General features: G+C 40.0%; 1 protein-coding gene across 7 annotated transcripts in view; it reads left to right on the top strand.

Annotated features, from left to right (window-relative positions):
• Window positions 1-11926, top strand: part of PRICKLE1 (prickle planar cell polarity protein 1) — a 106487-nt gene extending 94561 nt beyond the window's left edge. For all 7 annotated transcript variants that reach the window (XM_081310724.1, XM_081310730.1, XM_081310727.1 and 4 more), the window contains exons 3-8: window positions 1558-1671; window positions 2320-2457; window positions 3050-3253; window positions 4720-4906; window positions 5900-6763; window positions 9326-11926. In XM_081310724.1, the coding sequence (XP_081166850.1) occupies window positions 1558-1671; window positions 2320-2457; window positions 3050-3253; window positions 4720-4906; window positions 5900-6763; window positions 9326-10185 (2367 nt within the window). In that variant the 3' untranslated portion in view covers window positions 10186-11926. The remainder of the gene's footprint in view (window positions 1-1557; window positions 1672-2319; window positions 2458-3049; window positions 3254-4719; window positions 4907-5899; window positions 6764-9325) is intronic.
• The last annotated feature ends 2246 nt before the right edge of the window (window positions 11927-14172 follow it).

The raw sequence follows: 14172 nt of genomic DNA, 5'->3' as shown, positions 1-14172 counted from the left end.
TACCACTTTCCCTCAGTTCCCTCACACCTCTTTGGATGACTTTGAAGTTTTGCTTTTTAAGGTCTTATTTAGTTCCTCCAGGAAAGTTTTCCATCTCTTTACACCCATGGATCCAGTCACCCCACAGCGATGCAGTTTTTGCCTTCATGATAGATGAAATCTCACATCCTGCATCTGTGTGCCTTTGTAATGTGGGTTTCTGATGAAATCCACTCACTCTTCAGAGAGTGAGAGGAATTTACATTTTTTAAAACTTCAGTGACAACAAAAAGATAATAAAAGGAAAGTTTCCAGGCCAGATGTCAGTAATGCCTTTGCTGTGGAAGAGAGATGCCAAGCTATAAGAATCCACCAGAAGTGGTACTGTCTAGAAATTCAACCTGTGATAACTTCACTTTTAAGAGTCTGTCACCAGACAGAGTAATTGGGAAAAAAAAATTAAGGAGTTAATTTTGTGCTTTGTATTATTTTAAGAAAGATAACCATCTGTATGCCTATTTTTATTTTCCCAATATCCTTATAATGATGAACTTTTTGAAAAAATCACTGGTGATAGATATTATTATGAGGGCAAAAACATCCTTTGAAATAAAAGATGACAAGTGTACATTTGCTTCTGAGTTATAGTTCCATTTCTTTTATGGTGGGAACTCCTTTGAGAGCAGAGAGTCCTTGTTCATCCAGGGCCCTGCACAGCAGCTAGTGCACATGCAGCTGCTATTCAATAAGTGTCTGTAACTCTGAAAAGCTTCTAGAGCTGATACAATGTGGAGAAGATAGAGTGCTAGCACCACACTTAGGGAAGCAATACATTGACAAAGTCCCCTTCTTAAATCTCAGAGTGGGTAGGTTTCGTGTGATATTGATTTCTAAACAGAGAGGTCCCATGTGCCCTAATCTCTTTCTTCCTTGGATCATTTTCGTTTCTTCTCAGCATTGCAGTATCCTTTGCAGTACTCATTAAGGGATGTTCCTTATTTAAAGACAATAGAAAAACAAATATTAAGTTCTCCTTTCAAAGTGAACTAAATATAGTTCAGCATGGCTCCTCTCCAATTTCCTTGGAAAGATTGATTCCAGATATTTAGAAAATAGCATCCATGGAAGTTAAGGATGCAGATGCTTGAAAGAACCTGATCAGAGTCTGCAATGTGTAACAAGATTCAGAGAGCAAGTTAAATGTTTGTATAGTGGCTGGATATTGGACAGTGTCACATAGCCCATGTAGTCATCTGCAGAATTTACCCCAGACTCTCAGCTGATCCCTTGGCTGACCCTTGGAAACTGACTGAGGAATAGTAACAGTAAATGTGGATTTTTTATGGTGTATAATTTATGATGCTCCTAATTGTCACTACAAATTGCATTCCTGAACAGCAATTTAGCAGCTGGATGCTAGTTATCTGAAGGTTTGCAGTTCTGCTGAGTTGGCTCAGCTGGTCTTCTCATTAGCTCCAAGAGGCCAAACCTTGTATTGAGGGAAAGGTAACTTAAAGACTGAGCCAGCTAAGACATACAGTTTCTGTGTACTGATGTCATTCTTTGTCACTTATGCAGATCCAGCTCTATTTTGCATGCTTGCCAGAGGAAAAGGTTCCTTATGTTAACAGCCCTGGAGAGAAACATCGGATTAAACAGCTTTTGTACCAGTTGCCACCACATGATAATGAGGTAAAATAACAGAAAGAAGGCTAATTAGAAAAAAAGAAAATATACAATAAACATGGAGATGCCTCTCAAAATCCCAGCTTCTCACTGGCTAGGCCTCTCTGGAGTCTTTGATCAGTTAAAATTTGGCCTGAGAATACAGCTTCCCATTCTGTAAGAAAAGAGGATGAGTGCAATAAACTTAACCAACACAGGTTGGTTTTTATAGTGTTTTCAGCCACCCACCAAATTCCTACAAATTCCTGAGATTTTCCCTACCCCTGCATCCAGGGTAAATGCTTTATGGTAGTTCAGGCCTGAGTCGAGTTGAGTGCCTGTAGAATGTGGAGTGAAAGTGACAATTAACAAGTTTAAACCTTTTTTGGAAAGGTTAATGCCTTACTTTTTTTCAATGTCTCTTACTGATAAGGATTTAAATTTCTCATTTAGAAAAAAAAGAAAAGTAAAACAAGACTATTTCTTCAGGTTGCCTTTCCCTTTTTCTAGAGAGGCTGCAAGATTTAGGCATGGTGTCATTTTAAAACTGGGGATTTGCAAGACAGGGCAGGTAAACCTGCCGTTTCATTTCCTGAAACTCTAACTCTGGATATAAAGAATGGGCGAAGAAGACTGTGTAGTCCAGTGTGGGATTCTGTTTTGCTTTCTGTGAAGGTGCGGTACTGCCAATCTTTGAGTGAAGAGGAGAAAAAAGAATTGCAGGTGTTCAGTGCTCAGCGGAAGAAAGAAGCACTTGGAAGAGGAACGATTAAGCTTTTGTCCAGAGCAGTGATGCACGCCGTATGTGAGCAGGTAACTCTTTCTAGGGTGATGGCTGGTGGAGGTGATGTGGGTAGAGTGAGCTGGGATAGGTGACAGTTAGTACAAGGTGTGCACCCTAATAGCCTCCAAAATACAACAGAAAGATAGACAACCTAGCTTTGTATTCCACAGTAATTCATATTGGCTGCACTGCTATGTATGACAGTGGCAGTCAGTCCACCCATATGTAAACATTGAGTGAAACCGGGCCTTGCATAGCATCCTGGCATGGGGGGAGGTACTAGGACAAAACTAGTATTTGAAAAATGCAGAAACATAATGAAGACATTCAAATCTTAACTGGCAGTTCTCAGAGTAGGAAATGTATCCAGCAGGAGGCTGGCTCAGGAAAACCGCTGTTAAATGTGGATCCGATTAAACCGTACTTAGGAACAGTCGTGTGTAGTAGTGTATCTGAGGCATGTTCATCACAGTTGAGAATCGCAAGTAATCCAGTATTGAAGAGCCATTTAATCTCTAACAGGAGAAGACCAAAATAAAAGCTTTCCTGATGAGTTTAGGGTTCATTATGAAGTTGTTTTATTAATAAGAGTCATTTTATATTCACATTTTTTGTTTTCAGTGTGGGTTGAAGATAAACGGAGGGGAAGTTGCAGTGTTTGCCTCCCGTGCGGGCCCTGGAGTGTGCTGGCACCCATCCTGCTTTGTCTGCTTCACGTGTAATGAGCTGCTGGTCGACCTCATCTATTTTTATCAGGATGGAAAAATTCACTGTGGCAGGCACCATGCGGAGCTACTCAAACCACGGTGCTCAGCATGTGATGAGGTAAAAAAGTTGGTCCCTGAATGCTGGAAAAAATAGCTGGTAGCAAACCAGTATTCCACTGCTTATACCTAAGCAAAATATGTATCCTGGTGTGTGTTCTGTGTGTATATTGAGAACCCTGTACACTCATACAATGGGATAACACACAGCTGATAAAAAGAGGGCAGCAGGTGTCTCTGGGCTTTCCTAAGTGTGGTGACCTTGATGATGGGGGGAAAAAACAAGTTGCAGATGATCTCATTTTTGTTAAATATAGGGGTGGGCGATATAATATACATATTTGTATACAGTCAGAAAAGTTATAGAAAGACATATACCAAATTAATAGTGGCTCTCTGAGGCATGTTGGAATGGATGATGGTGTGAAAGAAAAGTTCTTAAGCTTTAAAGTAACTTGAAATTTATAGAAAAGTTGAAAACGTACTATAGAGAGTTCCTGTATACCCTTCTCCTCCTGATGCTAACATATTACACAGCCATGATATATAAATACACACTTACATATATATATGTACATATATATGTATATGTATATATATATGTATATGTATATATAAAATCAAAGCTAAGAGATTAACATTGGCATAATACCAGTAGCTAAACCAGACTTTAGATTTCCCAGCTTTTCTACAAATGGCCCTTTGCATTCCAAGATTCAATCCAGGGTGGCTTGTTGCATTTATTTCATTGTATCTTCTCCTTGGTCTTCTTCAATCTATGACAGTAAACTTTCAGTTTTTCCTTTTATACATTTATTTTTTCCAATAATGTGCTATTTGAACATTTTTTTAAATATCAAAAAATGTAAATGTCCTTAATGCTTCACTTGACTCAGTGGCCACCTCCAGATTATCTACACACGTGCATTCACACAAACCCAGCACCTGTGTAGCCCCTACAGACACTTGTATGATGAGTCTTCTGTTGGCTCACACAGCCAGGCATGGTGGCACACACCTATAATCTATGTGACTTAGGAGGCTAAGGTAGGAGGATCACAAGTTACAGGCCAGCCTTAGCAACTTAGCAAGGTCCTATCTCAAAATTTAAAACAGGGCTGCAGATGTATTTCAGTGGTAAAGGACCCTGGGCTCAATCCCCACACCTGCTTCCCCTCAGACCACTAAATTATTTCAATGGTAAGATGTTCTTTGCCAGATTATGTCACCAAAGTGTTACTAGGGAGCAAAAATACAATGAAGTGATTTACCTACAATGTAGAAATAGAAACAATTTTTTCAAGCTTAAGCAAGGATTTGTTTAGCATCTCTTTTCAGCCCTGTGTTTGTGCTCTTGTTGTGTAGCTAAACCAAGTTAAATTTAAGCTAGAGGCTGTAAGAAACAAGGTTAGTTATTTGATTTAAGAGGCAGTGTCTGTCTGTTGCCCAGAAAACATGGTTACCTGGCCTTGTAAACAGGTCATGCTGATTTTCTTTTGTTCTATTGTTCCACGTTTCTCTTTACAGATCATTTTTGCTGATGAGTGCACAGAAGCAGAGGGTCGCCATTGGCACATGAAGCACTTCTGCTGCCTCGAGTGTGAAACGATCCTGGGAGGACAGAGGTACATCATGAAGGATGGCCGCCCCTTCTGCTGTGGCTGTTTTGAGTCTCTCTATGCAGAGTACTGTGAAACCTGCGGGGAACATATTGGTAAGTCTGCAGCCCAGCCTTCTGCCCTGTCACGTAGCCATTGGTCATTTACAATTATCCACAGTCTTGTTTATTCATGTATTTTGTTTTTTTAAATTGAGGTACAATTTACATGTAGCTAAACATACAGATCTTAAATGTATTAGTTTGATGAACTTTGACAAATGGATATGTCGTCAATTCTCATTAATCACAGTTGTGAACATTAAATTAGTGCATATTGAACCATTGTTCCTCAGAGAAATGTAGGGTTAAGGTTCCTGTGAACCTCCGATCATGAGACCTGCCTAGTGCTGGGGATCAAGCCCAAGGGCTCCCATTGCTAGGCAAGTGCTCTACCACTCAACTACAACCCCAGCCACATTTTCATTAACCTATCGATACAAAACCTCATTTCATGTGCACTTTAGGTTAAAGCCACTTTGAATATACACTGGTAGTGGATTAACCTCAAACTCACAGCCAGTAGCATTGTCACTCATGGTTAGAAGCTTATCCAATACATGTGTTTTCTCTGTAAAGTATATCGAAAGGCATATCACAGTCTTGCACCTGGGAGCATAGACAGCATTTCAGCATTATAGTTAGAGGCCATTTTAAACAGCAAAATTATGGCATTAAATAGGCCACGAATAGAACACTTTTTTATTGTATGGGAACTGCAACCAACCACAGAGCATCCTTTTGTTTGAGCTCAGCTAGGAGTGTGCATGTTGGTCAACTTAAATTTACTCCATTCTGCATACCTATGAAAGACCATGAAAGTGTGATGGGTATCAATTCTGGATGTACAGAAAATTTTTAGTGAGTAAGGAAATTCACCAATTCAGAATCTACAAACAATATTAATTTTGCCTTAACCCACACCCGTTTCAAGACCAAGATACAGAATATTTCCATCACCTGAGATGCTTGCTCTTGGCTGCCATTTCTTCTGTTTCTTCCTTCTTCCTTTGTTCCAAGCATTAATTTTCCTATCCTTTCTCAAAACAGGTGTTGACCATGCGCAGATGACCTATGACGGGCAGCACTGGCATGCCACAGAAGCATGCTTTTCCTGTGCCCAGTGTAAGGCCTCTCTGTTGGGATGCCCCTTCCTTCCCAAACAAGGTCAGATTTATTGCTCAAAAACCTGCAGCCTCGGTGAAGACGTCCATGCTTCTGATTCTTCTGACTCTGCGTTCCAATCAGCCCGATCGAGAGACTCCAGAAGAAGTGTCCGAATGGGTAAAAGCAGTCGGTCAGCGGATCAGTGCAGACAGTCTCTCCTCTTGTCCCCTGCTCTGAACTACAAGTTCCCTGGTCTCTCCGGCAATGCTGATGATACCCTTTCCCGGAAGCTAGATGATCTGAGTCTCTCCAGGCAAGGAGCAAATTTTGCCAATGAAGAATTTTGGAAAGGGAGAGTAGAGCACGAAACCCCTGAAGACTCTGAAGAATGGGCTGAGCATGAAGATTACATGACACAGCTCCTCCTCAAGTTTGGTGATAAAAGCCTCTTTCAGCAGCAACCCAGTGAGATGGATATTAGAGCCAGTGAGCACTGGATATCTGATAACATGGTGAAAAACAAAACCGAGTTAAAGCAAAATCATCAGAGTCTTGCCAGTAAAAAATACCAGTCTGATATGTATTGGGCCCAGTCACAAGATGGACTGGGCGATTCTGCTTATGGTAGCCACCCAGGCCCTGCAAGCAGTAGGAGGCTCCAGGAACTGGACCTGGACCACGGTGCTTCAGGATATAATCATGACCAAACGCAGTGGTATGAAGATTCCCTGGAGTGTTTGTCAGACTTGAAACCAGAGCAAAGTGTTCGGGATTCTATGGATTCTTTGGCTTTGTCTAATATCACAGGTACGTATAGGGATTGTGGGCTATTTGAAAAAGTGACCACTAAGACGTTTATTCAAAAACATTGCTGATCAGCACCAATAGGGAATATATTATTTAACACTCTGGACAAGCTGGATACAGTGGTATACACCTCTCATCCCAGTGACTTGGGAGGCTGAGGCAGGAGTATTGCAAGTTTGAGGCCAGTCTGAGCAATTTAACAAAATCCTGTATCAAAAGAAAAAAGGGGGGCTGGGGAGATAGCTAGTGGTAAAGCTGAGTTCAGTCCCCAGTACGAAAAATAAAAAAAATAAAACAAAAACACCTTTAGCCCAGAGGAAGGAAGGCATTTCATTTAAATGTTGAACACTATATAGCCAAACAAGTATGTGTCTGTACAGGTAAGTGGGCATGTATAAAATATTTTTTTAACCCTGTCTTTTGAGATAGGTATTACCTGTTTTAAGGAGGAGAAAACTGGTTTATTTGAATAAGGGAGTCTACAACTGGATCGTGTCCAAGAGATTCTGTACTATTAGATTGTGCTATATGAATTTCAAAATATTAAAATCAGTCTGTGCACTTCATAAGTTTGTAACAGTCTTAAACATTTTTTCTGAATTGCCCTGTGGCAAGAGATAGCTCAGAACGATCTGAGTGTTTTTTTCCTCATTTAAAATATTACCTTACTATTTCCAAAGCAAATTCATATTATCCACATTTTATCCTTAAAATAATCCCGAGTTGTACAGAGTGGATATTACTCCATTTTGCACAGTAGGAAATTTAAATTAACAGAATGCTAAATGTCTAGTATTACATAGGTTCTAAAGACAAGATTGGACCTAGGATCCAGCACATTGTCAACCTCATATTTGCAGCAAGTTTTTGGACACAGAAATATGGTCCTTGTGCAGCAAATTTTATAGGTTAATGATACACAGTCATTTCATAAAGGTGGTTTATTGCAAAACAACCAGCAAAGGCTCCAGTGGCTTCCCATTGCCCGAATGACCTGAGCCAGGCAATGCAGTGACATGGAGGATGAGAGGAAGTTACTCTCTGGCTTCTGTGGACTGCTCAGGGATGAGGCCTACAATAAAGGGGAGGGAAGAATGGTGGGTGAGACTGTCTGCCAGGCCCTGTACTAAGTGTTTTGACATTTTAAATCAAAATCAGACTAATTTGATTCAACGTGAAGAGTTAGGAGCTGGGGGTGTTGCTCAGTAGTAGAGCATGTGCTTAGCATGTGCGAGGCCCTGGGTTTCATCCCCAGCAACTCAAAAATAAAATTAAACATGTTAGGGGCAAGCTGGGCATGGTGGCACAACCTGTAATCTCAATAATGTGGGAGACTGAGGCAGGAGGATTCTAAGTTTGAGGCCAGCCTAGGCAACTGGCAAGACCTGCTCAAAAAAAAAAAAAAAAAAATTAGAGGCTGACATTCCTTGACAATGACTGAAAAACAGGCTTCCTTTAAATAGTAGGGAGTTACATAGTCTTCACCTGACAACAGTCCACACCACTCCCTATTGTTAGTTAGTCTTGGTCCTGTTACAACAAAAGGCATCCATCTCAATTGTGAGAAGTTTTTCTTTCTTCTTTTTTAGCAGGGGATTGGGTGGGGTGGGGTGGGGTAGGGTGGTGAGGTGGGTGTCAGGGATTGAACTCGGGGACACTTGACCACTTAGCCACATCCCCAATCCTGTATTATATTTTTATTTAGAGACAGGGTCTCACTGAGTTGCTTAGTGCCTTGCTTTTGCTGAGGCTGGCTTTGAACTCACAATCCTCCTGCCTCAGCCTCCCGAGCTGCTGGGATTATAGGCATGCACCACCACGCCCAGCAGAAGTTTTAAAGTAAGATGGGGTTGGAAACAACACCTTTTGTGGGTCAGAGGTAGAGAAGATTGGCTAAAAGTTGAGATCAGGGGTTGGACAGATCTTCTGAATAGTCTAGGTAGTCTTTTTAGGCCAACCACAGATAATATGTAAACAATCGGTGTGGCTATGTTCCAGTGAAAATATACACAAACAGGCTGTTGGGCTGTCGTTTTCCAAACACCAGTCTAAAACGAGGAAGATTCCCATGATAGTGGCCATGTGGTTGTAAAGGAAGGAAATGATTTGAGAGATGTTCAAATAAGACAATTTGGCTTTAATGGATTGAGGAACAGAAGCTTCCACAGCTTATGTTAATAAACAAATGAAGAGCTGTTAAATTTTTGCTGCTTGTGCCATGTGCTAAAATAATGTTTGGCTCAAAACAGCAGAGCTCATCAGCGAGGTTGTTGCCCCTTGTATCATTAACAATATTTATATTCTTTTCAATTGATAAATAATACATATTGGTTTTCCGTAGTAGGATTGTTTATTTGCAGTGCTGGGGTCAAACCCAGGACCTCAGACCTGCTAGGCAAGCATTCTACTGCTGAGCTACAATCCCCATCCCCTTCCTAGTGGGTTTTAATCAAATATTGCAATTGTAAATCTTTGAAATGTTTGCTTTCGATAGTGTATTTCTAATAGTTATCAGAATATTAGGCTTTTGAGAATCATATATTGTTTTGGCTCCTCTTCTAGGGGCTTCAGTGGACGGAGAAAGCAAGCCTAGGCCATCACTATATTCTCTACAAAACTTCGAGGAGATGGAGGCAGAAGACTGTGAGAAAATGAGCAATATGGGAACTCTGAACTCTTCCATGCTACATAGGAGTGCAGAGTCCTTAAAAAGTCTGAGTTCAGAGTTGTGTCCAGAAAAAATCATGCCTGAAGAGAAGCCAGTACATCTGCCAGTGCTCAGAAGATCCAAGTCTCAATCCAGACCACAGCAGGTCAAGTTTTCAGATGATGTCATCGACAATGGAAGCTATGACAACATTGAAATCCGGCAGCCTCCAATGAGTGAGAGGACTCGGAGGCGGGTTTACCATTTTGAAGAGAGGGGATCTAGGTCCCACCACCATCGCCGCAGGAGAAGTAGAAAATCCCGCTCTGATAATGCCCTGAATCTTGTCACAGAAAGAAAATATTCTCCCAAAGACAGACTGCGGCTTTACACTCCTGATAACTATGAGAAATTTATACAGAATAAAAGTGCCCGGGAGATCCAAGCATACATCCAGAATGCTGATCTCTATGGACAGTATGCCCATGCCACATCTGATTATGCACTGCAGAACCCAGGAATGAACAGGTTTCTGGGGCTCTATGGTGAAGATGATGATTCCTGGTGTTCCTCCTCCACTTCCTCCTCTGACTCAGAAGAAGAAGGGTATTTTCTTGGACAACCAATTCCTCAGCCCCGACCACAGAGATTTGCCTACTACACAGATGACCTTTCTAGTCCAACTTCTGCACTTCCTACCCCTCAGTTTGGTCAGAGGACAACTAAATCCAAGAAGAAAAAGGGACACAAGGGCAAAAATTGTATCATTTCTTAACTGAGTAGCTGTGGAGATCAATTGTTTAAAACTTAGCCATTAACCTTTGGAATCTTATCTTTTTTCTTCCATAGGAAAGTTGCTAAAATAGTTTCAAGTGCTTTCTTCTCCCATGTAAATGAGAACCCTACTGCTGTTTACAGTGTCAGATTAACAATTGAAAGGTGTGATTCTCCAGTTTACCCTCCTTGGATGGTGCCAGGTTAACGTGACATGTGACATCGGTGCCTGTAGCAGGTGCATTACAGTTTCAAATAGCTGCTTTGGTCTCCAATCCACAAGAGAATACTCAAACTCTCAAGAGGTGACTGGACCGGGGTGTCCATTTAGAAGATGGAGAACTCCAGCCACCTTTGTAAAGCAATAGTGTTTGTCTTTATGTACGTCAGGTTGGCTCAGGTCCTGACCAGTCTGTCTTGTTGTGAGGCATGCACTTGTCACAGTGACCTAGCTAATACTGTGCATCCTATTGTGTGAGGCCAACTTGTCCCCTTTCAGCCCTTATTAGCCAGGTAAACATTGTATTGTATTAGCTCCAGCTCCAGGTTGAAAAAGAAAATTGCTATTTATAATGTAGTATTTCATAGACGTAAGTGTATTCCTAATTTAACGGTGCAAATATTAATGTATATACTGTACAGTTCAGATTTTAAAGCTGATATTTTTATATCCCTGAATTGCAAGATGTTTGTTACACTGCAGTGCTAGATTTATTAGGGAACCAGAAATAGCATTTATGGATGAAATGATTGCTTGTATTTTAGTCAGGGTTTATAAGTTTTAGATGGTTAAATTTATATTGCCTAGTGATGGAAAGTTTAATTTTTTTGATTTTCAATATTAAAAAGGCTCTGTATGCATGGTGGGGCTATGTAAATACTCTTTAAAACTATGGCCCTATTAATCTTACGAGTGTTATTTATGGGTCAAGCAATGTAAACTGTATAAATGTATAAACAAACAAAACCCCACACATACCCCTGGAATATATGGTAAAAACAAGTAGATGCTGTCTCGGTGAATGTTTTTCCCTGGGGGTCAGGTAGGGTGTCTTTCCCATTCTTGGCAAGGTGATGATTATCTCATGAGAAGAGTCTAGAACTACAAGGATCTGCTTTTCCTGGAAGAGGTCTTTGTAGATTTGTTATTTGAAGAGAGGTGACTCCTTTTTTTCTTCCCCTTCAGCTAACTTGTTGGCCTTTGAAAGCAATTTTGAAAACTGGGACTTCTAGTTATTTTTCTTTTAAAATCTTTAGAGGATGCTGTGACACTGAGTACTTCAAGTTCATATGAGGTTCTAGTTACAAGGAAAAATTATGCTGGGTTTGAACTAATGAGCGGATATTTTGATATGTGCCATTCTTGCATATATATCTCAGTCTAATTAAAGGTCTTGGTGGCATCTGGGGCCTTTTAGGGAGGTATTTAATAAATGCTTAATAAATAACAAACTACCTTTCTGAATACAAGTCTTTATAAGCATCCAGTTAACTTCTTCTTTGGTCCTGTGTTCCAATTTGTCTTATTCTGCAGTCCTTCTACCATGAATAGACCTCCATTTTACTTATGCATGTCCACATGTCCTCATTAGCAGGTAGGAGATAAGACTTGGGACACCAAAACATATGTTTCCATATTTATCAGAGCAGGGAAAAGCTATGAGGCCTTGAGGAGGCCAGATACAATCTAATAGGTAAACCAGTGGGCAAACAGCCTCCCTGTCTCCTCGCTGGATAGGGCAAGACTTCCTTCAGAAAAGCACCAATGGGAGGAGAACACTTTACTACTCCATTTGAAAAAAAAAAAAAAAAGACTTCAAACAGGACAAAAGATAAGCTTCTTCCCATTCCTCATCTCAAGTAACCACTATTACCCAGTTCTAGTGGATCCCTTCAATGTTCAAAGCACATTTATGTGTCTCTCTTTAAAATGCTAGTTGGGGATAGGAGTGTATCTAGTGGGAGAACACATGCATAACATGTGCCAGACCCTGTGTTCAAAGTAAAAAACCATACACAACTGACTTGTTTTTGTTTTGTTTTGTAGTACATACAGGTCTACCTCATTCTTTCAGTGGCTGCTGAATATTCTAACTTTAGATATGCCATTATTTAACCTGTCCTTTGGTGAGGTACTTGAATTGCCTCAAACCTACCTTACCCTGCAGTGGCATATGTGTGCACATAACTTGGGAGTAGCATAATGACTAGGATGGAGGTTATGTATATTTAAAACTTTGATATTGCCAATTTTCCTCTAAAAGAAACTGCTGATTTACACTTACATAATGTATTATCTGATCACAACCTCACATAATTCTTGGTTTTGAAGAAATTTTTAGAACCTACCCTTATTCAATATGTTACACTCAGCTGATAATGTGTAGCCTGAAGACATGCAGGTATGAGCTGAAGGTGCCGCCCTCAGTAGTTTTCAAGTTCATTCTTAACAGATTAGTTACTTTTGTTAAATCTGTCAACAATCACCCTAGTCATTCTTTTCATTTCCTTATTGTAAGGGTTATATAGATTTCCAAGGGTTTTAGGAAATAAATATTTATTCACAATGATAATGTAACCTTCATATTTTTAAATCTGTATTAGTAAAGCAGAAGACAGTCTACAAAGGCAGAAAGGAAAGCAACTGCCTTGCAATTCTGTAAAAAAAGTATAGCATGTAGTTGCTAAAAGGTGTGAGTAGATCAAGTTAACCGGAACTTAAAAGTATCTTGGTCAGTCACTAAATTCTGAAACTTGATCCAAGACAAATATTGAGTGTTAAAATTCTGCCTGTGATCACACATGGGGAATCAGAACCCCAAGGGTTGCATTTTCCTCACTTCAAGGCAGTTACTGCAGAACACCACTGCCGGTCCTAGAAAGACACAAGTCCATAGGAACTCCTTTCTACTCTCATTAAAAGAAAATGATTCCTTATAGGTAAGCACATGCTATTCTTTGCACTCTGCTTGCTCTCTAGTCCCTGAGTTCAATCAAAAGTGCCAGAAGTGAAAGGAGAAGTCATTTGCTACCCAATCCTCTTGCTTTGGCTACCAAGCATGGACATTAAAATGATGATGAAATTAGAATGCATACCCAAGACTGCTAGATCTCCAGTGGACTCTTGACAACCACTGGAAAGAACCAGTAGTGTTGCTAGACCATCCACTTTTTCAAGAGAAGCCAAGAATCTGAAGTTTTGGGAACTTTCCCAGCTTTTAAATGCTAACAACCAACTCAAACATTTTTGAAACACTGCTGAACAGAATGAGCATGGCATCGCAGTTTCTAACCTCTGGGTCATAAATTCAGGGGTCGAAAGCAGACTCCTCTATGCTTAGAGCTGTCTAGGAAGGCAAAACTACTAATAACTATTTATAGAAATACATGTGTCCCTTTTTTAGATACACAAAGAAGAAAAATTATTGGGATCTTTAAAAACACCTTAAGAGCTTCATTATCAATTCAATGCTAGTCAAACAATTATGATAAATTCTTTTTAATGAGAAGATCACTAATTGCCTAGATTATCTAGTCATTCACTGGAATGCTGTATAGAGGTGTGCAGAAAACATAGTTTTGGGTTTTTTTTTTTTTTGTAAACTCCAAACATATTAGAAAGGCTTCTAGGCAAACTGTACCAAGGAGCAGGAATAACTGAATTTTGCAACTGGAAGAATAAAATGGAAGCTTTTCAGAATGTGGAAGAAAAGTAGGATACTGGGTATATTGTATAGATTTAGTCACAGGATTAGAAACAACTTACTCTGTTTGAACAGATCCATCTAGCTGGCCAAGTATAACTTTCAGGGATCAATTTTAGCCATAATATTTCTTTCTGAAAGAAAATTTTGCATCTCTATTGCTGTACATTTACATACGTATGCTGTTATGCCATGTCAACTTTTGAAGTAACTTGCAACCCACTCCCTGAATGCATTTTATTCCAAAGTGGACAGTACCATTAAGAATAAAAATTAGTTGCCTT

This window comes from Spermophilus citellus (assembly GCF_964194105.1).
Source record: "Spermophilus citellus genome assembly, chromosome: 10".
NCBI lineage: Eukaryota > Metazoa > Chordata > Mammalia > Rodentia > Sciuridae > Spermophilus > Spermophilus citellus.
This window is presented reverse-complemented; position numbering and strand designations above follow the sequence as displayed.